Source organism: Penicillium mononematosum, assembly GCF_028829835.1.
Source record: "Penicillium mononematosum strain IBT 11891 chromosome Unknown utg000005l:1.0-9366267.0:1.0-9372171.0, whole genome shotgun sequence".
In the NCBI taxonomy this organism is placed as follows: Eukaryota; Fungi; Ascomycota; class Eurotiomycetes; order Eurotiales; family Aspergillaceae; genus Penicillium; species Penicillium mononematosum.
The window spans coordinates 1,880,740-1,905,168 of record NW_026643275.1 but is presented as its reverse complement, the minus strand read 5'-3'; the positions used below and the strand labels follow the sequence as shown (position 1 = coordinate 1,905,168).

The 24,429-nt window shown below is 29.7% G+C and overlaps 1 protein-coding gene across 1 annotated transcript; it reads right to left on the bottom strand.

The window, feature by feature from the left end:
• Positions 1-20,231: 20,231 nt before the first annotated feature.
• Positions 20,232-24,139, bottom strand: N7519_008802 (tetratricopeptide repeat protein; the record flags this gene model as incomplete). The annotated part of the gene is made up of 8 exons (XM_057295576.1): positions 20,232-20,377; positions 20,432-20,699; positions 20,751-21,262; positions 21,353-22,180; positions 23,013-23,205; positions 23,265-23,408; positions 23,501-23,707; positions 23,771-24,139. The coding sequence occupies 8 exons, from the start codon at positions 24,137-24,139 to the stop codon at positions 20,232-20,234; spliced, it is 2,667 nt and encodes an 888-aa protein (XP_057143458.1).
• Between the last annotated feature and the right edge of the window lie 290 nt (positions 24,140-24,429).

The window sequence follows — 24,429 nt, the reverse complement described above, 5'->3', positions numbered from 1 at the left end:
TATTATTATATAAGGGTTTAAATTTAAATTAAGATTTAGACATTGAAAGTATCTAAATCTTATTATTTCAATGTTACATCTAAATTAAATATCTAGATCTATATGAAATCATGATTTAATTTAAATGTAACTATACATTTAATATAAATATAGGGAAAAACCCCTAGCATAGTTAGTTTTTTATCCTTCATGGTTTTTTCTATCAAAATACATCGATTTATACTTCTTCCTATTTTATATCTTTTACTTTATCGTTTTTATTTTAACAACCTTTCCTTCCTATTTTCCCTATAACCTCCCAGACCTCTATTACTATTAGCTATAATACTACCGCTATTATTACTAGCGCTATTATAACTAGGGGATTACTAAACTGACCCCCCCTCAGCCTATTCTGAACCCCCTTTGCCTAATTTGACCCCCCCCCTGCCTGAAATTTCAGTACCGCCTTCCTAATCGGGTGCGACACTAGATTCTGCCATACATACTGCCGGTGCAGACTTTTCTGCCATATAATTCTGCCACTACTATAGGAATTCTGGTTTATATAGTAAAAAAGCATGCATTTTGATCAGAAAAAACCGTATATCTTCATTGATTTGAAGACTTATTAATAAAGATATTTATAAAATTTGAGGTATGGAAAGAGAAGAAAACTAGGAATAAAATTATATAAGAAAAATACTATCTACCTAAGAATAAAAGGACTATCTTATTTATAAAGTCGGAAATAAGAGTCTTTTAGATAGTCTATAAATATAAACTAGTAGACTCTATATCTTAAAACCGCCCTCTTTTATCTAAATACTTTTTAATTTCTTTTTTATCCCCTATTATAAGGCTATTTTTATACCTTTACTACCTATTTTAGATCTTTATTAAAAATATTAAGCCTAATAAAGCTTTAATAACCTTTATAAGGCTATTTTTAGAGAATTTAATAAGAATTTCCTTTATTTCGAACCTATATAATTATACCTTCTTAAATAGATCTAGTTATGAGATTCGGAAAGGATCGCATGATCTTTATTGTGTTAGGGTCACCAACGACTAAGTACTAAATAGTACGGAAACGATAGTGTATATAAGTATAGAAACGGCTCTATATAGAGCCGTCTAATAAGATATAAGATAGGTTTATATAAGAAAAGAGACTTCTAGGATTATATCTTCCCCTACTAAGCGGAAATAGGCCCTTTGTTTCCCTAAGGTATTATATAAATAGACGTATATAAATCCTAAGAGTAAAATTAAAGAAGGTTAGTATAATCGGATCTATCTAAAAGGATATAATTATATAGGTTCGAAATAAAGGAAATTCTTATCGAATCCTCTAAAAATAGCTTTATAAAGGTTATTAAAGCTTTATTAGGCTTAGTATCGTTAATAAAGGCCTAAAATAGATAGTAAAGGTATAAAAATAGCTCTATAATAAAGGATAAAAGGAAAGTTAAAAAGTATTTAGATAAAAGAGGGCGGCTTTAAAGTATAGAGTCTACTAATTTATACCTATAGACTATCTAAAAGACTCTTATTTCCGACTTTATAAATAAGATAGACCCCTCGTTTCTAGTTAGGACTAATTTTTCTTATACTTTTATTTATCCTTTTTCTTCTTCCTATATCTCTCTATATTTATTAAATTTTATCTTAATAAACTTTCTTATATTAAAAATACCTTATTATAGCCTTTATAGATATTTTAAAAAGTCCTTTAAAACTACTAGAAGCTTTACTATAGCTATATAAAGTTCTATTAAGCCTATTAATACCGAATTAAAATATATTTCGCGGATTTTTTAGGAATTCTATAATACTAAGCCTAGCCTTTAAGATATAGAGTTAGATACTACTATTTAGATTAAATAATAGGCTAAGAAGATATATATAACGTTAGGAAATATAAAATTAACTAAAGTAGGTAAAATTAATATTAGTAAAGTAAGTCTTATATTTATAGACCTTTTAATATAAAAATACTAAAGCGATAGCTTTTAATAGGCTAGTTAGTAGCTATATAGAAGTAATTAGGAGTATATAATAAGTTTCCCCCTCCTTTAAGCTCTTTAAAGACTTTTAAAGGTATAAAAGGAAATAGTATAGGCGATAGCGATAGTAATAATAGTCCTATAGCTATAAATAATAGCGGTATAAATATAGCTAGTTTTATAGCTATAAGTAATAATAGTATAGCGGGTAGTATAGCTATAACTAGTCTTATAATTATAGATAGTAGCGGTATTAGAGATACTAGTATAACTATAATAGTCTTTGCTCTTCTAGTTCTAACTAAATATAGAGTAGATAGTAGCTAGTTATATCTATTACTTTTAAATATTAATATAGCGGCTTAATCTAGGGTATAAATAGATAATAGTAAGTTTCTTTATTCCGATTAGGTTTATATAAAAGCTAACTATTTCGTTTTTTAGATAAAAGTCTTAACTAGGATAGCTTTCCCTTTATTTTATATTTATTAAATAGTAATATAGATTTTATATAAGGCTATATTACTTTTAAATATATAAAAATAGATTAGCGTCTAAATAAAGAGCCTAAGCTATCGATAACTATCTATATTTAAACGGTTTTAGGATAGCTAATCGGTTATAAAGCTCTAATTAGAGAGGAGTATATAAATAATATATAAAGAGAAATAAACTATTTATATCCTACTAGATTATCTTCCTTTCTATCTAGAGATTTTAGTAGTCTTTAGCCTATATATACTACTAATAGTCTAATAGTATAAATAAATATACTCTTTATAAATATCTTTTTAAATATATTTACTTTTATTTTCTAATATCTTTATAGACCCTATTAGGGATATTACTAAAAACCCCTAAATAGTAGGAAAAATACCCTTTTAGATATATAATTTTATATACTATTTCTAACCGAGTAATATCTTTTTTAAAGCCCCTAATATATATCGATACGCTAAAGAATAGACTTATATAGCTAAAAAGAAGATTAATAAAAAAAAGAGTTAAACTATTAAAGCTATAACTAGTCTTTCTTTAGCTTTTATTATTAAAAATAAGGGTAAAGATAAAGCTATACTAGATCTTATAGCTCCGGTTAAAGTTATAAAGAAGCGTATAGCTATTAACCTTTTTAGTAGTAAAGATAAAAGTAGTAAAAAGAAGAAATATAATAAAGATACTCCTAATCCTCCTAGCTATATAGATACTAAGCCTTATAGTAGCCCGATTTTTAATTCCTAGATATATATAACTCTTTTTAACTAGCCGATAATTTATTATAAAGAGGATTCTAAATAGTTTATAGATATATATAAACGTATATAGGAAATATAGGCTTATATATATTATAACTATTCTATATTATAGAAGTTAGGGCTTAAGAAAAGTTAGTTAAAAAAAGGCGATATTACTAGATCGGAGGATAGCGGATCTAGTACTAATAGTTCGGATTCTAATAATGTCCTAAACTATAGTTAATAAGATATATAGGATCCTAAATAGTATTAGTTAGCGCTTTAAGGTTATTTTTTAGGCTTTATACTCTTTTTCTAATCTTTATTAGTTTTTATCGAGGCTATTATATCTTTTTTATATATTTAAATATATCTTCGAGGCTTTATATCTCTATTTATATATTCTTATAATAGTTTCTTTTAAACCTTACCTTTTTTTAGATAGCTCTTTTAATATTTTAAAACTAGAAATATAATCTATTTCTCTAATTTCTAGCTTTATATAGCTATAAAGTCTTAGATCTCTCTAGATAAGGGTAGAATAATAATAATAAATAGGTATATAGATCGGTTTAAACTTTATTTAGATTTATAATAAACGTCCTCTATCGATTTATACCTATTAGATTTATAGTTATTTACTTCTAAATCCTATTTATTAATATTTAGTAAGCCCTATTTAAATATTTTATTAGTAGTTTTCTCTTTCTACCTTTTATATATAGCTATTTTTATCTTTATAATAATATATTTAGTTATAACTTCCTCCTTTTAGGAATTCGGTATAAACGTCTAAACGCCTAAATTCCTACTATTCTTCCTTTATAAATATAGAAAGGTCTATATAAGTCGGTAGAGGGGGTTTAATCTTATTAAAGATTTTATAGAGTTTTTCTAAATAATCGATCTTCTATATAGCTTATTATAAAGCTAAATAGCTAGCTAGCGAGGCCTATAAACTAGGATTATCGCTAATATTTATATCTATTAGTCTTATACTATTAATAAGGTTTTATAGGATATATCTATTTAGCTTAGTAAAGGTATAAGTCTCTAATAGATAGGTTTATATAACTTTATATAAACTAAACTATATAATCTCGAATTTCTATTTCGATTTATTTTATATTAGAATCTAGTTATTAGTTTTAAAGCTTATTTTTATAACTACTAAATCCTAGACTTTCTATTTTTTAATAGTATAGATAAATAAGAGTTTATTCGCTTTTAAATAAGTATTTATAAGTTACTAGGTTTATTTATTTTTATTAGTTTCTATTTATTTATTTAGTAAGTTATCTCTATTAATAATAATATAAAAGTATATACTATAGACTAAAAAGTAAAGACTTTTTTTTATAATAGTATATTTCTATATATAAACGGCGAATAATATTTTTATAAGATATTTTATAAATATATAGCTAATTAGGCTATTAAAGTTCTCGACTTTCCTATTAATATAAAGATAGTATAAAGTTATTATTCTATAATAGGCTTTTAATAGATTTATAAAGTATTTTATAGCTTTAGATAGGAGATTCGTCCTATTATTAGAGATTAATTTATTAAAAATACTATAATATATATATAAATTATAGAATAAGAATTCTATAAATATTTCTTTAATAGTATTAAAAACTATTTAAATAATTAGCTAGTCTATTATATAATCGATCTCTATAATAATCTACTAATTTCTATTAGATATAGCTAGAAAAGGGCTAATAAAATCGATATTTTAACGTTTAAATAGTCGGATATTACTTTTTACTATATATTAAACCGCTTTCTATTTAAGACTTTTATAAAAGCTTTGAAATATCTAGTAATTAGAATAGTTTTTATAGACTTCTTTATATCCGTTTAGATTAATAGCTACTAGCTCTAAAGATAAATAATACTATTAAAGCTAAAATAGCTAAAATAGCCGAATTTATAATAAACTTTCTAAAGAAGTTTAGAGCGAAATAGAGGTTTAAAGTATAAAGAGATAATACTATTATTATATATAAAGATAAATTATCGATTTTTATCTATAAAGGCTTATATAAATATATATATACTCTAAAAACTAAATCGGTTAGCGTATTTTTTTATAGCTTTTTTAGTTATACCGTCTTCTAGCTCTATACTATTTTCTAAAAATTAGATTATAGCTATAAGCTAGTCTTTTTTAGAGATCCTATATATTGTAGTTATAGTTATAAAGTATCTATCTTTAATAGGTTTTTCTAAGCTTATATTCGTTTAGATAGTATTAATTAAATCTAGATAATAGCTAATAATATCTATTATAATATTTTTAGAGCTTTTATAGTAATAGATATATAGCTAATATTACTAAAATTCGGCGATCTAATATATAAAGCGTTTATTATATTCCTTTATAGTATTTAGATATTATAAAGATATATTATTAGTAATAATAATAGTCTTAAAATAATCCCTATCGATATACCGACCCTATATATAAATAGCTTCTTTAATAGCTAAGAGTGCTTTTTTATATATAGGATAATTTAATTTTATATTATAGAATTTATAGCTATTATATATAACTAGGTATAGCTTTCTATTATCGTCCTTTTATATAAAGACTATACTAAAAGCCTATTTAAAAATATTTATCTTAATAATATATAGTTTATTCTAGTCTAGTTATTTAAAGACTAGAACGGAAGCGAAAAGCTTTTTTATCTTCTAAAAAGCGCTTTTATAGGCCTCTATCTAGATAATTAGCTAGAAACGTTACTTCTAGAAGATACTATCGCTCTTTTTTTAAAAGTTTATAGAGGAATATATAGACTTTCGAAAAGTTATAAATAAACTAGCGATAATAAATAACTAACCTAAAGAACTAGCGAATATTATAGACAATTTTAAGCTATAACTATATGTTACGGAACTACCTGTCACCAATCGATAGTGCCCTACCGGGTATATATATAGGCCACTAAGAGCCAACCAATCTATCTATTAGTAGATCACGTGTAGTACCTAGTACTCTAGTATTCCTAGGTACTAAGGAAGAGGAATCTATTTATACTTAGTAAGCGGAAGTATGATTAAGCCTAATTAAGCTTACTACTAGGAGGTTTATAGTACGTATATACTTTAGGGTATCGGATATTACCTATACTAGGAATCACTATATATAGAATTAGAGATATATAACTATAACTCCCGCGTCGACTTTAAGAAGTATATATAAGAGTATATAGCGACTCTAGCGGTAACTCTAAAGAGTCACGCTAGGAGTAGAAAGCGAAGGATATATAAAGATACTTATTTATATATTTAGTTTAGTTTTTCGTCTTTAATTATATATTATTACTTATATTTACCTTTTAGATTACTAGTGACTCTCTTACTTAATTATAATTTAATAATATCTATAAATAGACTAATACTCCGGTATAGATCTATTCGGCGCTCTATCTAGTACCGTTCCTCGATACCTTAAAAGGACCTAGTCTATAGTAAGGCCTATTAGACAATAGTACGGTTAAGAGTATAGATTGTTAACGTTAGAAACCTAAACGGTATAAGGCAAGTATACCCGGAACCCTTCTAACCTAACTATGACCAGTTGGCAGTGCGTAACACTATTTATATAGCTTCGATTTTAGTAGAGAGGGGCTATATAGTTCCGTTCTTAATAATATATCTATAGAACTCTAGTTTATAGGTTATAAAAATATATTTTATAGATAATATATATAGCTACTATTTTTTTAAAAACGATAAGACTTTTTTAATATATTTTTAGTATTTTTTAAATATAGTTAAAAAGATAAAGATATTATCGAGATAAATAACTATACTATAGCTAAATAGCGGTTATAAAGTATTATTTATAATTAATTAAAAGATTATAAAAGCGTTATAAAGGCTAAACGATATAGTAAGCTATTTATACTTACCCTAAATAGTATTAAACGCTATCTTCTCTATAAAACCCTTTCCTATCCGGATCTATTAGTATCTAATAGTAAGATTAATTTTTAAAAAGATCTATATATTCTAATAATATCTAAAAGTTCTTAGATCTATAAAAAGGGGTATTTATTTTTTATAGTTATATTATTTAGTATCCTATAGTCGATATATATCCGCTATCTTTTATATAGCTTCTAGGCGAAAACGATTAGGAAATCCTATATACTATTAGACTTATAGATTAATCTTTTATAGATTAACTCTTTAACTTAATTAGCTTATTTATTAAGTTTTTCGGTAGAGAGTCTATATATATTAATATTAATAGAAGTATATATACTAGTATCGATCTTATATACTATCCTATATTTTAAAAGAAATATTATAGATAGCTCTATATAAAATAGATCCTTATATTTTATAAGGATCTATTAGATCTTAGGATTATTATTTTTAGATAGCCCTAGCTTTTTATTTTTAGATCTATAGCTAGTTAGGTAGACTATAAAAAGATAGACTTCTTTTTTTTGTTTTTTATAAAAGCTATTATATCTATTTCGCTAAAATAAAGTTAGTATATATACTTTTTTTTATAACTATCTAAGAGTTATTTATAAAGTAGATAGTATATATATAATAGTTTTAATCTATAAAGATTATTATAGAGATACGCTAATTTAGAGATTTTCTATTTAAAAGAAGTTATAGCTAAAGATTATATTATAATTAGTTTAAAGAATCTAAACTTTAATTCGCCCTATTTAGTCTCTAATCTTAATTAGAAAGATTATATATCTAACTATCTTTAGTCGTTTATTATTTATAATAGTAGTAACTAGTAGCGGGTTTTTAGGTTTTTATATCTAGATTAATTTACTAAACTTCTCTAAAATCTATAGAGAAATAAAGATATTACTTACTTTACTATTAAAAAGTATATAGATATATATAGGGTCGATATCTTTTATATAGATCTTTCTTTAGTAAAATATAAAGATATTATTAAAGATATTTAGAGAGACTAATAGATATAGGGGCCCCCTTTTTTTTATATCTCCTTTATATTTATTATTATAAAGAGGGCTTTAACTAGGCGCCCTAATAGGAGTTTATAAAATAATAAGGGTTAAAGATATTATCTATATTAAATTATAGTAGTTTAAAAGCCTTTTAAAAATAACTAATAAAAGCTTCTATATTATATAGCTATATTAGTTTCTTAATAGTCGATAGGATCTTTTAAATATAGCCTTTTATTTCTATTTAGTCTCCTCTATTTTTAGTTTCCTATATATATAGATTAAATATCCTTATTTTCTATAGTTATAGTATTTATAAGTCTCTTTAAAACCTAAAGGTATCTATATAAAGCGCGTTTATATAGAGTTAATAACTATATTAATATCTATAGTATCTAAATACTAAGCTAAAAAGCTTTTATTTAGCTTTATTTATACTAAATAAAGCGGAAAATAATATCTTTAATTATCTTTAGCTAATCTTATTTCTTAGTTTATTTAATATAGTATATAGTCTTTATCTCTATAATAAAACGTTAAATAAATATTAGGTCCGGAATATTCTAATCGAGATCGGATACGATTTATTAGAGGTTAGTAGCGTATTCTTAGACCGATTAGTTACTTTATTTAAGCGTTTTATACTACTTATAAATCTTTTTAGTAGAGAGATACTCTATAAATTCCTATTTAAACTATTTTTTAAAAGTAGTTTATATTAGAACGTTATTAGTCCTAAATAAATTATAGTATTTCTTATATTATTCTAATTATTACTAGATAACCTTTATAAGTTTATTTAAAGTATATAGGATCTTAGCTTTATTAGAAGAATTATATCTAGTAAGTTTAGCTAGTTTTAAAAAGTACTAATTATAGTTATATATCTATTTATAGATAGTATTATTAAGAATAGCGCTATTATAGTTAGCGATAGCCTATAAATTATTTAAGAATCTTTTATATATATCTTTATCTAAGGTTTAAAAAGTACTAGTTATAGATATTAAAGGCTTTTTAAAAGTTTTCAAAAAGGATTACTTATCTTTAGAAATAGAATCTAACCCGCTAGATAGGTTTATAGCTACTATAAAAGTAGTAGTAAATCGAGCTAATTCGGTTTATTTTATTTAAAAGGCCTAGATCCTATTAGCGGCCTATTCGACTAAAAGATTAATCTATTAGGGATCTATATTAGAATATATATATAAAAAGATATTTCGTTTTTCTATTTTTAGAAAGTCGAGGGCTATATTAATATCTATTAGGAGATTAGCTCTAAATTAGGCTTTAGTAATTCTTTAAAAGGTCTATTTAGATAGGGGATTGATAATTACACCCCCCCCTGGATAATTACACCCCCCCCCTGGATAATTACACCCCCCCCCCTGCCTGAAAAATCAGTCACCGCCTTCCTAATCTGATGCGACCCTGGATTCTGCCATATATACTGCCAGTGCAGACTTTTCTACCATATAATTCTGCCACCACTATAGGAATTCTGGTTTATATAGTAAAAAAAACATGCATTTTAATCAGAAAAAATCGTATATTTTCATTGATTTAAGCATTTATATACTTATATAGGTTGAATACGCTTCTTATCTAGGTCCGCGTGCGCGATTTCTACGTCCTCGGCCCCGTCCTCGGCCCCGTCCTCGGCCTATACTACTAGTTTTAACACCCTCTATTATAGTTATATCGGCTCCCTATCCTCGTCCTTGTCCTCGTCCTCGACCACGTTCCTATAAAAGTATAAGCTTAAAGCCTAAGGGGTCTCTCTAGGTAGATCGATCCTAGGTAAGAGGATTAGGGGAAGACTACGGTTACTAGGTACTTTACTAGGTGCTTTACTAGGTATTCTATACGAAATTTCTTATACTATATAGACGCCCTCGTTATCGAACTTTAAAAGGATCTTAAAGTAGAAGTAAAGGGTTAATTAGTAGAAGGGGAGCGGATACGCTATATAAATACTAATATTAATAGAATAGCTTAGGTTTAAGGTACCTATTCTTATCCTTATACTACTTAATTAAGTAGATATATAGGAAGCTAGCTATCTCCTTTAAATTATAAGTATATATTAGGGGAATTAGCGGTTTATCCTCTCCTTCTAGAAGATATCTTACCTATATATCCTTTATATACTAAATTGCCTTTACTAAGATTTGTCTAATAAATAGCTTATAGAGTAGAGAAATACTAGTTAGCTTTTATATCTTATTATTTTCAATCTTAGTAGCTACCTTAGTAAATTAAAGGTTAGCGGTACGTTAGAAATTCTAGAGAAGGACTAGTAAATCATTATTTAATACCTAGAGATCTAGCTTAAGTATCTAGTAAGCTAACTTTATATAAGAAGTTAAGATCTTATTAAGATAAAGATATCGAGTAATATAATAATAGAGAAATCGCTTAGGATAGTCGTTAAGCTATTTATCCTAGATATATTTAAGTAGAGGTTAGAAAATTGGATCTTTATAGCTCTCTTTAAAGAACTCCTATTAGCGATTTATATCTTTAAAGGTAGTAACGTATATAATACAGTTCCACCGCTTAAGCATTTTTTTTCTAGATATCGTTAACCTTCTAACGTAGTTTATTAGCTATCTAAGCTTTTATCTTCCTTTAGGTATCCTAGGTATCCTAAGTATCTTAGGTATCTTAAGTATCCTAGGTATCCTAGGTATCTAACTCTCTCTAGGCTTTTATAACCTATTCTAATAGAAGTGACCGAGCCTTTTTTAAAAGGTATATATTAATATACTAGATATAGATTATATTCTTTATAGAAGGTAAAATAGCCTTAATTATATTAATTAGCGCGTCTTCTTTATTAGTAAGGATCGTCTAAAGGAGCTTAAAGCTAAAGGAATAGTAAACGTTAGTAAGATAGCTTAAGATAACTTTATAGGTATCGTCTTTTTTATCCTTAAAAAAAGCGAATCTAATAAAGAAGCTAGATCTAGTAGTAGTAAAGCTAATAATATTAAATAGTAGAAGGCCGAACCGGTTAGTCTTATATATATAGTCTATTAAAATAATCTATAAGTTAATCTTTAGTATTATAACGCTTATCTTATATATATAGAATAATATAGAGATATAATTATTATCGTTAACCTTATATCTAAAAATCCACTCGCTATCTTTTAGAAGCTCTATTAAAAGAGCTTAAAGCGGTATCTAGCTAGCGAGGAATTCTATATAAAGCTTCCTCCGGAGGTTATAGATATCCTAAGGAATAAAAGATAATCTAGGATTATCCTTATAAATACTAGTAAGGATATAACAAATATTAAGACCTTATACTAACTACCTTTAGATATCGTCCTTTTTTATAGAGAGCTCCTAGCTCTAAAGAACTAGATATATTAATATAGGAGATAGACTATAGTTATAAGATAGATTCTCTACTATAGTACGCTAGGTTTATATCTTATACTAGAGCTAAAGTGAAATTCGAAAGGGGTATTAATTTATAAGTATCGTAGTCTAGCGTTTCCTCTTAGAAGCGTTATTATAGCGGATTTATTTAGTCTAACTATAGTTATAGTATAGCCGGAAGGTCTTTCTTATATCTTTTTTTATAAATTTTAAACGAAGAGATAAGACTATATAGCTATATATACAGCTATAGCTATTAATTATAGCAATTCCGGCCTCTACTATCTTATATACCTTATTAAGAGAGGGGAGGGGTATAGCGGTACTTAGTAGGGGACTCGCCTTAGTAGTTAGTATAGTGATTAGCTAGATATATAACTAGATACTTAGTATTATAAGTAGAGACTTAGGGACTATCTTAGGGTCCGAATCGGATGATTTAAAGTATAATAGGCCTAGAGAAGCTATTTCGATAGTTAGAATAATAAAAAAAGCGTTTAAAACTAATAGATTTGATATAGATATAGATAGAAAAATAGGTTAGAAGAAGGTAGGTTAATATATATAAACTAGAATTATATTATTAGATTATTTACTACTCGAGTCCTATAATATATATAGGACTAAAATGACTTATTTTTACTATAAGTTTGCATATAAATTATAGGTATCTACTATCGTCCTATAGTATATAGGGGAGTTTGCGACTAAAGCGGTGTAAAATCTTAAAGGCGGTGAGGAAGGCGGTAGGCAGATATAGATATTAAGGTAGTGTCGCATTAGATTAGGAAGGCGGTGACTGATTTTTTAGGCAGGGGGGGGGTGTAATTATCCCGGGGGGGGGGGGTGTAATTATCAATCCCTTTTAGATATAATTAGTTCTAGATAGAAGTATTAAAATAGATTCTTTTTTTAAAAGAAAGATATAGGATAGTTTCTTTTTATTCCTTTTATTAGTTTAAAAGACTATTAATCTTTTAATAGTATTTAGATATAAATCTAGCTAGATTATCTAACTTCGGAGTCTTTATAGATTAGAGTTTTTTTTAAATAAGTATTTATAAATATATATCTTTTCTAAAGGTAATATATTGCCGGATTCTAAAAGAAATTATATATACTATTTTTCCGGATAGGCTTTTATAGATCTTTATATCTATATTTATTTTATAGATTATATATCCCCTATTACTAAGCCCGCTCTATATTTCGGAAAGGAGATATTATCTTTATATATCTCCGGTCTCTCCTTTTCTTAGGCTTCTCTATTCTAAAAGTATTAGGGAGAGAGGGAGAAAAAGATATATTCTTATAAGCTTTCTTTATCTAGTATCTAAAGTCTATAGGATCGTTATTAGGATAGGACGAGAGGGGATTAATACCGCGCCTATCTTATATAGATATAGGCAGTTGTTGGTATAATAGTGTATATATTATATTAGTAAGGCATACTATGGAGGGAAGAAAAACTATATTTATCTTACCGGTACTATCTTAGGCTACCCTAGATATATACTATATGGTAAGATTAATAATATAGAGAACCTCCTAGTATAATAATAAGATAATAAAGATATCATGAAGATATCATAGATTATCTTAGATTTGCCTCCTAAAAGGGGTTATAAAAGCATACCTGATTTCTATCTCTAATAAAATATACCTAACTTCTTAATTTATTCTAATCTCTATTCTAACCTTACTTCCTATTTAGGATAAGTATAACCCTACTAATATATCTTATATAATCCTATTATATAAGATTATATAAGATAGGATTCCCCTAATAAGTTATAGTCTATACTAGACTATAATATATTATCTACTAAATTACTTATAGGTTATAAGCCCGGCTAGTAACCTATTTCCTATTTAGGAAATTAAGATATATATTTCCTATTAATAAAGGCCGAGACTTTACCGACTTATCTCCGAATTATCTCTAAAATCTATATACTATATTTTAATATAGTATATATATTTAAAGCACTATATACTATTAATAGTATATAGTACTACTCTGATATTATATCTCTCTATAGCCTCGCTAGAGAAGATATATCTCTTTAAATTAAAGGGATTGGAGAATTATATTATCTAGTCTATTAGGGTAAAAGCTACCCTAATAAAAGATGATTTATATACCTTTATAGAAAGCCCGTCTATAAAAGTAAAGAATAATAAAGCTATATCTATTTTAAAGCTTTATTATAATAATAGACTACTACTATATCTTAAAGATATAGAGAGTGTTTATAAAGCCTAGCTATATCTTAAAGCCCTATATAATCCTAAAGGGTTTACTACTAAATATTTAACTTTAAAAGATTTCTTTAATACTATATTAAGTGATTTTAACTTAATAGAGAAGTATCTTAATAGGGTTAAAATACTAGTAAATAATCTTAAAGGAAAGGGTATAGACCTACCTAATTAGATAGTTATAGCCTAGGTCCTAAATAGTCTTAATAAAGACTATAATAGATTTATTTAAAATATAATCTAATTATTAAGAAATAACCCTAATATATATACTATTAAATCTCTATTTTCTAGCTTAATTAATAAAGCTAGAGGAAGAGAATCTTATATTTATAAAAGAAGTTATTATATAAATATTATAATATTTAAATATAAGTATTAAAGGTTATATAAAAATAAGCCTTTTAAAAGAAAATATTATTAGTATTATAAGGTTATTAATTATAATACTAATAACTATTAGTTACTATTTCCTAATCTAATATCTAAAAGCTAGAAGCCTAGAGGTAAAAAGGTTAAAAAGGCTATTAAACTACCTACTTTAGCTACTAAAAAGTTTTATAGAGCTAAATTAGCTAATAAAGCTAATAGCTCTAAAGATACTAATTAAGCTAAAATAAATAATTATATTATATCTAATATAGTAGATATACCTAAATCTACTATTAAAGATATTAATATACTAGATCTAGTTAATAAACTAGATAAAAATCTATATATTAGTATTAAAAATTAGCCTTTTAAAGAAGCTAGTAATTAACTATTAGATATAGATAATACCTATAAATATAAAGAGGTATATCCTCTTTTAATATATAATACTATATTAAGTACTAAAGAACCGTTAGATAATATAGGATTAAATCCTATAAAAAGAAAAGTGGACTTTATTTTTAATAGTACTACTACTATTAGTACTATATATAAATTAGAATACTATTCTTATTATAAATCTACTACTACTTTAGTAAGATAGGGTAAGGCTAATATAACTAAAGTAACTTATAAAGGTAATATATATATAAAATCTAATACTAGTTATATATACTTATTAAAAGATATATATTATATACCTAATTTAGATATAAATTTAATAAGTATTTACTAGTTATATAATTTAATAGCTTTATTTATAAAAAATAAAGCCTATTTATATATACTATTAAAGAAAATAGTTACTATCGGTAATAAAAAGGATAACCTCTATTATATAAATACTACTATATTAAAGAAAACTATTAATATTAAAGTAAATACTAAGACTAATTACTTTAGTATAATTACTAAAAGTGATAATAGTTATATTTTAGATAAAACTATTAAAAATAGTATTATTAATACTATTAAAATATAGTATATAAGATTAAGGTATATTAATATAGACTTTAAAAATACTCCTATTAAAACTCCTAGAGATAAAAATATCTCTAGAAGTAATTAAGGCTTTTCTTAAAGAAAAATGTAAAGTATATCTATTATCTAAAGATAATAGAAATATCTATAAAAAGTTAGATAATCCTATTAAATATAAAATCTTAGATAGGATATATAGTAATTTAGATGGACCTTTACTATCTATCTATAATAAATATAGGTATTATATCACTTTTTTAGATAAAAAATCCTAATATTTATAGATAACCTTATTATATAATAAAAATAATATTTATAAAGTATTTAAAAACTATAAAGCTTTAATAGAAAATACTACTAATAAAAGGATTAAAGAACTTTTTACTAATAATAGTAGAGAGTATATAAATAAATAATTTAAATTAGCTTTAACTAAATATAGTATTAACTATATAACTACTTTTAATTATACTAAAGAGCTTAATAGGCTAATAAAAAGAATAAATCTTACTTTATTTAATAGGGTAAAAGTATTATTTATATAATTAAAAAGCCCTAGCTATTTATAAAAAGAAGTATTATAGGCTACTACTTATATTTATAATAGGTCTTTATATAAAGTATTATACTATAAAATATCTTTTAAAGTATTTTATAATAAAAGACCTAATATATAGAATATTAAGGTCTAAGGCTCTTTAGTCTATTATTATATAAATAAGTATAAAATTAAGCTATCTTTTAGAAAGGAAGAAGCTATAATTATAAGCTATAGTAATTATAAATACTATAAGCTATAGGACTATAAAAGGTAAAAAAGCCTATAGTCTAGGGATATTATAATATATAAAAATAAATTTCTAGAGAGACTATCTAGAAATATAAATCCTTATTATAAGAATAGTCCCTAAAAAAAAACTAAGTTTATAAGTTTAGAGAAAGTTAGTATAGATCCTATATCTATATTTTCTAATAAAAAAGATAATAAAGTATTAATTAAAGCTAAGAACTCTAGAAGAATTACCGCTAATCCTAATTATAGGATAGAAGTATAAATACCTAAATTATATATTATAAAGGATACTATATTAACTAACTATATTAGCTTAATTAAAACTAATATAAATAATAGGTTTTTATTAACTACCTTAATACTATCGGAACTAAATAACTATTAAAAAGCTATTAATAGTCCGGAAAAGGACGAATAGTTAAAGGCTTACTATACTAAAATAGAAGAATTAGAAAAATAAGGAACCTATAAGATAATAAATATATTATCTAATATAAACCTTATTAAAGGTAAATAGGTTTTTAAAAATAAATCTATAAATAATCCTAATCCGGATAAAGATTATATAACTAATAGTAATAAAACTATTAGATATAAAGCTAGATAAATAATTTAAAGATTTTATTAAAAACTAGGGGTTAATTTCTTAGAGACCTTTTTTATTATATATAGAACTAAGTCTTAGTATCTATTATTAATAATAGCTATTAATAAAGGCTAGTATATACTATAATATAATATTAAAAATACCTTTATATATACTAATATAGATACTAATATATATACTATCCTATCTATAGGAGTATATAAAGATAATCTTAAAAAGTGCTATTATTTAAAGAAAGCACTATATAGTCTAAAATAGAGTCTTAGACTTTAGTATAAATATCTATCTAAAATATTAACTAAATTTAATTTTAGAGTATTCTCTTATAATAAGGGTATTTATATAAACTCTAAAGATAAGTATATATTTATATATTATATTAATAATATATTAGTTATATATAAAGATTTAGACTATATAAGAAATATAGTAGCTAAAATTAGCTACTATATAAAGATAGAAGAAATTAGTATAATATTAATATTTTTAGGTAATAATATTAAAATTAATTACTAAATAAAAATACTATATATAGACTAAAAGAGTTATATAGAGAAATTACTAAATAAGTTCTCTATATTAAGTAATTCTAGTTATAAACCTATTAAAATACTAGGAGAACTAAAGCTAAAGTTAAGAAAAAACGATATTAGTATAAGCTTTAGTAATATTAATAATTATTAGAAATAAATAGGGTCTTTACTCTATTTAGCTTTAAAAACTAGGCTTAATATAACCTTTATTATTATATATTATATTAGATATATAAGTAATCTTAGTAAAAAGTATTTTATAGCCTTTAATAGGATATAGAAATATTTACTAGTATATCCTAAATTAGGATTAATATATAAATATTTAGAAGAAAACCTATATATAAAAGGCTATTCTAATTCTAATTAGGGTAATAATATAGATTAGCGAAAATCTATATTAGGCTATATATTTAGCTTAAACCCCTCTATAGGATTAAATAATCCTATTAGCTAGAATTCTTAACTATAAAAAACTATAGTAATTAGTAGCTATAAAACTAAATATATAGCTTTAAAAGAAGCTACTAAAGAAGCTATATATCTAGTTAATATATTTAATTATTTAAATAAAGAGCTAGAATTAGGGTATATAATTAGTATATTTATAATTTTAGTTAATAATAATCTAGCTAAGAAATTAGCTAAGAATCTATAATTTTATAAGAAATTAAAATATATTAAAATTATATATTATTTTATAAAATAAACTATATTAAAAAGAAAGATTAATATAATCTAAATACCTTCTAAATATATACTAGCTAATTTTTTAACTAAAAATATTAATAATATCTTATATAAGTCTTATATAGATCTAGTTTAGCTAGATAATATATAAAGACTAAAAAAGCTATAAAGTATTCTTTTCTATATATAATATTTTATCTTAAAAGGTTTTAATTATATACTAGTTTTTAATAAGACTTTATAGCTATATATACTATATACTAAAATCCTTATAAAGATTATAAAGATTATAGGGGTATATTAGTATAATAATATATATATTATATTAGTAAAGTATACTATAGAGGGAAGAAAAACTATATTTATCTTACCGGTACTATCTAAGGCTACCCTAGATATATACTATATAGTAAGATTAATAATATAGAGAACCTCCTAGTATAATAGTAAGATAATAAAGATATTATAAAGATATTATAGATTATCTTAGATTTGCCTCCTAAAGGAGTTATAAAAATATACCTAACTTCTATCTCTAATATAAAAAAACTAACTTCTTAATTTATTCTATTTTCTATTATAACCCTATTTCCTATTTAGGATAAGTATAACCCTACTAATATATCTTATATAATCCTATTATATAAGATTATATAAGATAGGATTCCCCTAACGAGTTATAGTCTATATTAGACTATAATATATTATCTGCTAAATTGCTCACAGCAGTATTATCTTATACCTCTCTAGGCCGACTATAGAAAGTGGCTTATACCGATATACTACTAGATAAGATTCGGAAAGGACCGTATGATCTTTATTATATTAGGGTCACTAACGACTAAGTACTGAATAGTACGGAAACGATAGTGTATATAAGTGCAGAAACGGCTCTACACAGAGCCGTCCAATGAGATATAAGACAGGTTTATATAAGAAAAGGGACTTCTGGGATCACAGTTATACTAATATTTATTAATTTTTACCCCCTAGGATTTAAGTATAATCACTTATATAATACCTTAGGAAACGGAGAGCCTATTTCCGCTTAGTAGGGGAGGATATGATTCTAGGAGACCTTTTCTTTAAATAAACTTATTTTATATCTTATTAGTCGGCTCCGTATAGAGCCCTTTCTACACTTATATACACTATCGTTTCCGTACTATCTAGTACTTAGTCCTTAGTGACCCTAACTAAATAGAAACCATGCGATCTTTTCCGAATCTCACTATTATAAGCTTATAAAGTATTTATTAACTTATTTAGCTTAGTCGATATTAAAAACTTAATAAATGTAAAGGATAAAAGGTCCTTTCAATTGTCAGACGGGATCAGCTGACATGGGCATGTCAGATGCGTGACGTGGCCGAAGCGAGCGGGGTTCGTCATATGACCTGCCCTGTTCCTTGGCACACTATTTTCCTAAAATCCCAGGGTCCCCGGACCCCCCTAATTCTGACAAGAATTAGTCTTGGCACATAGAGACAATACATTGATCCCCTCCCACAGCCATTATATCTTACCCGGCTGACAGGCCATACACCCGCAGACTGTATATCTCTACAATAAATAAGTTATATAAAGAAACTTCTTAGTCTAAGCGCCTATCTAGTAGCTCATAAAGAGATATATTAGCCGGAAATATACCTTTCCCGTTATATCCTTTATATATTTATATTTTATTGATAGTAGCTGCCTTAGATATCACTTACTAGCTTTAGGAAGTCACTTACTAAGCCTTAGCACTACTTTATTAGCCCCTAATATATTAATAGTCGAGCATCTAGCTACTCTCTCTAATACACACTTATTTCACTATTCAATCTTCCACTTACTAGAGTTGTAATGTTAGTTCATATCAATTCGTATCATCTAACCCCAGTATCACCGTTTAACAATATATATAAAGGGGATCTTAGATAAGAAACAAAGGTCTAGTAAAGGGGGCTTTATTTATACTATACAAATACTAATACTAATAGTAATAGTAAAGATTCGGCTCGAGCTACTTCTTTTTATTATCGTACGTTTTAATAATATAAATATATAGGAATCTAAAGGTATTATTCGAGTTATAGTTATAGATAAAGGGGAATTAGTCGCTTTCCTTCTACCAGATGGATAACAATTCATCTTATATAAGGCTACATCGAGTGACACTTCAGGAAACATGGCAGCTTTAAAAAACATATCTGAGTTGATATCAGTCTTGCGCGCAATCCAAAGTTGACGTCATAAAACATACTACAGGCATTGATCATATTCGTCATCATGTCCCCCCAAAGCGGTATTAGCAAAGTGATGTTCATGTCTCTCCATTGCCCAGAAGGTCTATGGGTATAGCGGCCAAAAGCGACATGAAACCAATCCAATCATCACGTCAGACTAAGCAGGGTGACCGGCGGAAACCAAATTCTCACGGTGCGGGTGCTGGGGGAGGGGCATCAGGCTTTTTTTCCACTTTAGGGCCCCCTTTGCCCCCTCGGCGATTGGTGCCACCTAACATCCACATCGCGAAACTTCCGGGAACATCTGGTCCTCTGGCCTTAGCCTTTTTAGGGCCTAGAGAAAAGGTAAGCACATGTCTCTGGGAGTGTTTGAAAGGGGAATTCTTACCATCTGCTTTCTTCTTTTGTTCGGCAGGTGGATCGGCAGGTTTTACCGGGGGCTCTGGCTCTGGTGCAGGGGGAGGGTCTTCCTTGGGCTTTTCGGGAATTGGCCACATGTGCATAGTGATAGCCCAATCAGGCTCGATCACAGTCTCCCAAACCTGTGGGAGGATAATGTCACCATTCGGACCAATAAGGTCATAATGGCCCTCTGCCACATGAGGTCCAATGACTTCAATATGGAGGAAAGCCTGCCGGATAAGCTCTTCCATTCCCTGTAACCAAGGTTAGAATAAGAAACTACACGAACGGAGGAGTTCACGTACCTTCCAGGTAGCACATAATTCAAATGGAAAACTGAATTTTCTCCCAACAGCGTCCTTGAATTTGATAGGCTGCTTCTTCTCTGGGGGTGGCGGCGGTGGCGGCGGTTCGGCCGCTTTAGCAGCCGCCTCAGCGGCCTCAGCGGCCGCTTTGGCTGCTGCTTCATTAGCCGCGGCCGTTGCTGCTGCTGCAGCCTCAGCCGCGGCAGCGGCTGCAGCCTTCTCCGCCTCCTCCTTAGCCTTTGCGGCATCCTCTGCTGCCTTTTTTTCGGCATCCGCTCGAGCAAGTGCCGCAGCTTCCTGGGTAATCTTTCTATCATGCGCGGTCTGCGCCTCCTGAGCTGCTTTCTCGGCGGCCGCGCGTTCAATAGCCTGCTTTTTGGCAAGCTCTTTCGCTTCGCGTTCTTGGCGGTCATCCAAAATCAACTTCTCTAGCCTCGCAATTTGCTCATCCTTGGCAGTGTCGGCTGGTGGAGGCGGAGGTGGTGGAGGGGGAGCGGGTTCAGGGGCTGGAGCTGGGGCCGGAGCCGGGGCAGGGGCAGGTTCGGGAGCAGGCGTCGGGGGGGGGGAGACTTAGGTTCGGGTTGCACTGGAGGAGAAGGCACTGGGGGATAGGAGGGCCAATAATGAGGAGGCATCATGCCCGGGATCGGTCCCCCGAAATAGCTGGGTTGATCGCGATAGAAACCTGCCGGACCGTAGGCCATCAACTCGTGAGGATACCCAGGGTAAGGGGAGTGGGCACCGTGAGGACCCATCGCGTGTGACATTGGAGGCATTGGCTGCATTGGATTGTGCAGCTGAGGCGGCTGGCGAGGCGCATGTCGTGGATGAAGTTGGGGTTGATCGGGAAGAAAATGAGACCCAGGTGGAAATTGAGGGGGGTACCCATAGGGGTGGAGCATTGTAGGGGTTGGGTTGACCATGAGGAATTCTCATGAGTTCTGATGTGATCGGGGGAGGATTGTGGGCATACGGGCCATGGCCCGGGGGAGGCGGAGGGTAGGGAGTGTAAGGTGGACCAGAGGACTGGCTGGGAGCGTATCCAGGGGCGGGTGGCATAGGTTGTTGCCAACCCCTCCGATCATTTCGACCAAAATTGGGAGGGTACTCGTCGGCGGATTCGGCACTATCGGGAGAATCTGGTGATTGATGTCTTCGGCCTCGAGGGACGAACGCCTGATGTTCTTGAACCATACGTCGCGATGTTGGGCGACGGCCCGAAGCGGAACGTGAACCGTGGGGCGGACGACTGCGGTGCGAAGTTCTTGGTCGGGAGGCTGAATCAGATGGTTTCAATTCATCCGGATATGGCAAATGCGCCCACTCATCATAATCCTGGTACTCATGACTTTCTAACTCGGAAGATGTAGGGACATGGACACCAGACGAGTCCTCGTCGTCGGAGTAAGAGCGATCCGAACCGTGGGGGTCTGGATCAATCGAGATACTGAGCCTGGAGAGAAGGGGAAAAGGGTGAGAAAGTGAGTTTTTTTTTTTCCCTTAAAGAAGGGGGTAGAGGGGTGAGATAGGATTGGGTATATAGGGGAAAAACAACAAACATACGTCATAGAGACAATGAGCAGGGAATAATAAAGATATAATATATATAATATATATCAAGGACTTGTCCTCTCACTCTCTCGCATGCGCGAAGTGAGGAGGGAATACCCAAGTAGGGTTTGACCAGAAGTTTTGGAGAGGAAAAGAAAAAGATCGCGGGGGAGGTGTTTCGCGCATGGACGATTTTCTCTTTCCTCTTTTCTCTTTTCTGCTTTTCGTCTCTTTTCTGCTTTTCTTTTTCTTTTCTTTTGATCTCGTTTGAATAGAGATATAGAAAAGAAGAATAAAATAAGAGTAGAAATAGAAATCAATACCCCTTATAAAAGAGACGGTAGTATATGTAAAAAAGCAAAAAAACAAAAACAACTCAGGGTATATTATATGCAGAAGAGAAAAGAAAGTAGAGAAAAAGAAGAGTCCTTGTCAAATACAATATATATCTTTTTTTATTAGGCCTGTTGGGCATTTTATTGTGTGTGTTTTTGTATTTTTTTTCCCCTTAAGACTCTTCTCTTTTTTTTTTGACACATCTGCTGCCCAAACAAAAATATGCCCAATATAGTATCTCTCTCCATATACTTACAAGTTTACTTATGTGCTCCATATAATCGAACACTCTAGAACATCCATAGATATATGTATTTTCTTTTATTAGGGTATTCTCAAATCAAAATGCTTAGTTTTAAGCCGCCTGAATATTACTTTGGCGATTCAGCAACTCCTTGGCTGCAATCAGCTCACTTCGACTCGATGCCCAATGTTGGTCATCCATCGACCGTGACTCAACAATCTCGCCCAACTTTAGGAGCGCAAACGCCTTCAATCGTTCTAAGGTCTTCTTGGGAAGTTGACCTGATACGCCTGCGTAATCATTGTCAAGCATCCGAGTTGAGGCCTGGGGACACCTGGGTTAGAATGAAATGAGTCACCATTAACCATTATTTGCTGACTTACCAAAGTTAGCCCATAGAATCCTCGCAAGTAGTCATCACAGAGTTCAATGCTTCGACTGAAGTGTTGCACCGACCTTCCAAGGAGCTGGGAGGCGTCCCCATCCGAGGCGCAGATGTATAGCAGTTCACCGAGGCGCGAATGAATCTTACATTTCATGTTAGTGACCGTAATCCCAAAAAAAGAGAAAAAAGAAATAAAAATCATTATGGAAGAAAAAAAGCGCATGATATCCATACATTCCAAGAGTTAGGAGCGATGAGTAAGGCCTCCTCAAGGCTAAAAATGGCCTGGGAACCCAACCCCTGTGACTGATACAAGTCGGCTAGTTCACACCAGGCTTCGGCATCGGTAGGGATGGCATCGAGAAGTTGAATAAGACCGGAGATTGCGTCAGATGGTCGGTTGAGCGAGCGTAACAACGCTACCCGGCGCTTTAGGATGGGCTGCGTGTATGGTTAGTCTTGCATAAACTATGATCACGCCCGGGACCTGCAACCAATACTGACCACATTCACCGGACTCTGTGACAGGGTGTTGTCGTATTCCTGCAGGCATTTTTCTAGCGCCGACTGATCCTTGGCGGTTGCCTCCTCGTACAGGCCTCGAAGTCCCATAATCCTTTCGTTAGAGGGTCCAAACCGGAGGCTGAGGCGGTTCAGGCAGGTATGTGCTGACTGGTCATCTCCCGTCCGGAGACAGGCTAACAGAAGCTGTTCTAATCGTGCATAGTAATCTGCAGTTTCTGAAGAATCGGATGAGCTAACCCTAGACCCGGATTCCTGGCCAAGGATTGCTGGTGCTTGTTGAGCAAGATGAAGAGCAGAGACCAGATCCGATCCGCTGATCTCGCGGATATCAGCGACAGGACCAGCCATAATAAACTGTCAAGAATGATTACAGCTTCAAAGGACCTTCAAGAAGAATTGCAATTTGAGAGCAGGATCCAATTAGGACAGATGTTGAGAGAACAGAGTGCACCGGAGCTTGATTGGCCACAGTCCCGTGATCCGATCTCTTATCGGGGGGGGGATTCCCCCAAACCCAAACGCCAACTACCCACCCCGCGGAGCTCGGGTTGCTTTCCACTTTACATCTTTCATTTCTCCGTTCTTGAACTATGGCTGATCTGACAGCCCAATTTATAATGCACCTCCAGTCTTACTAG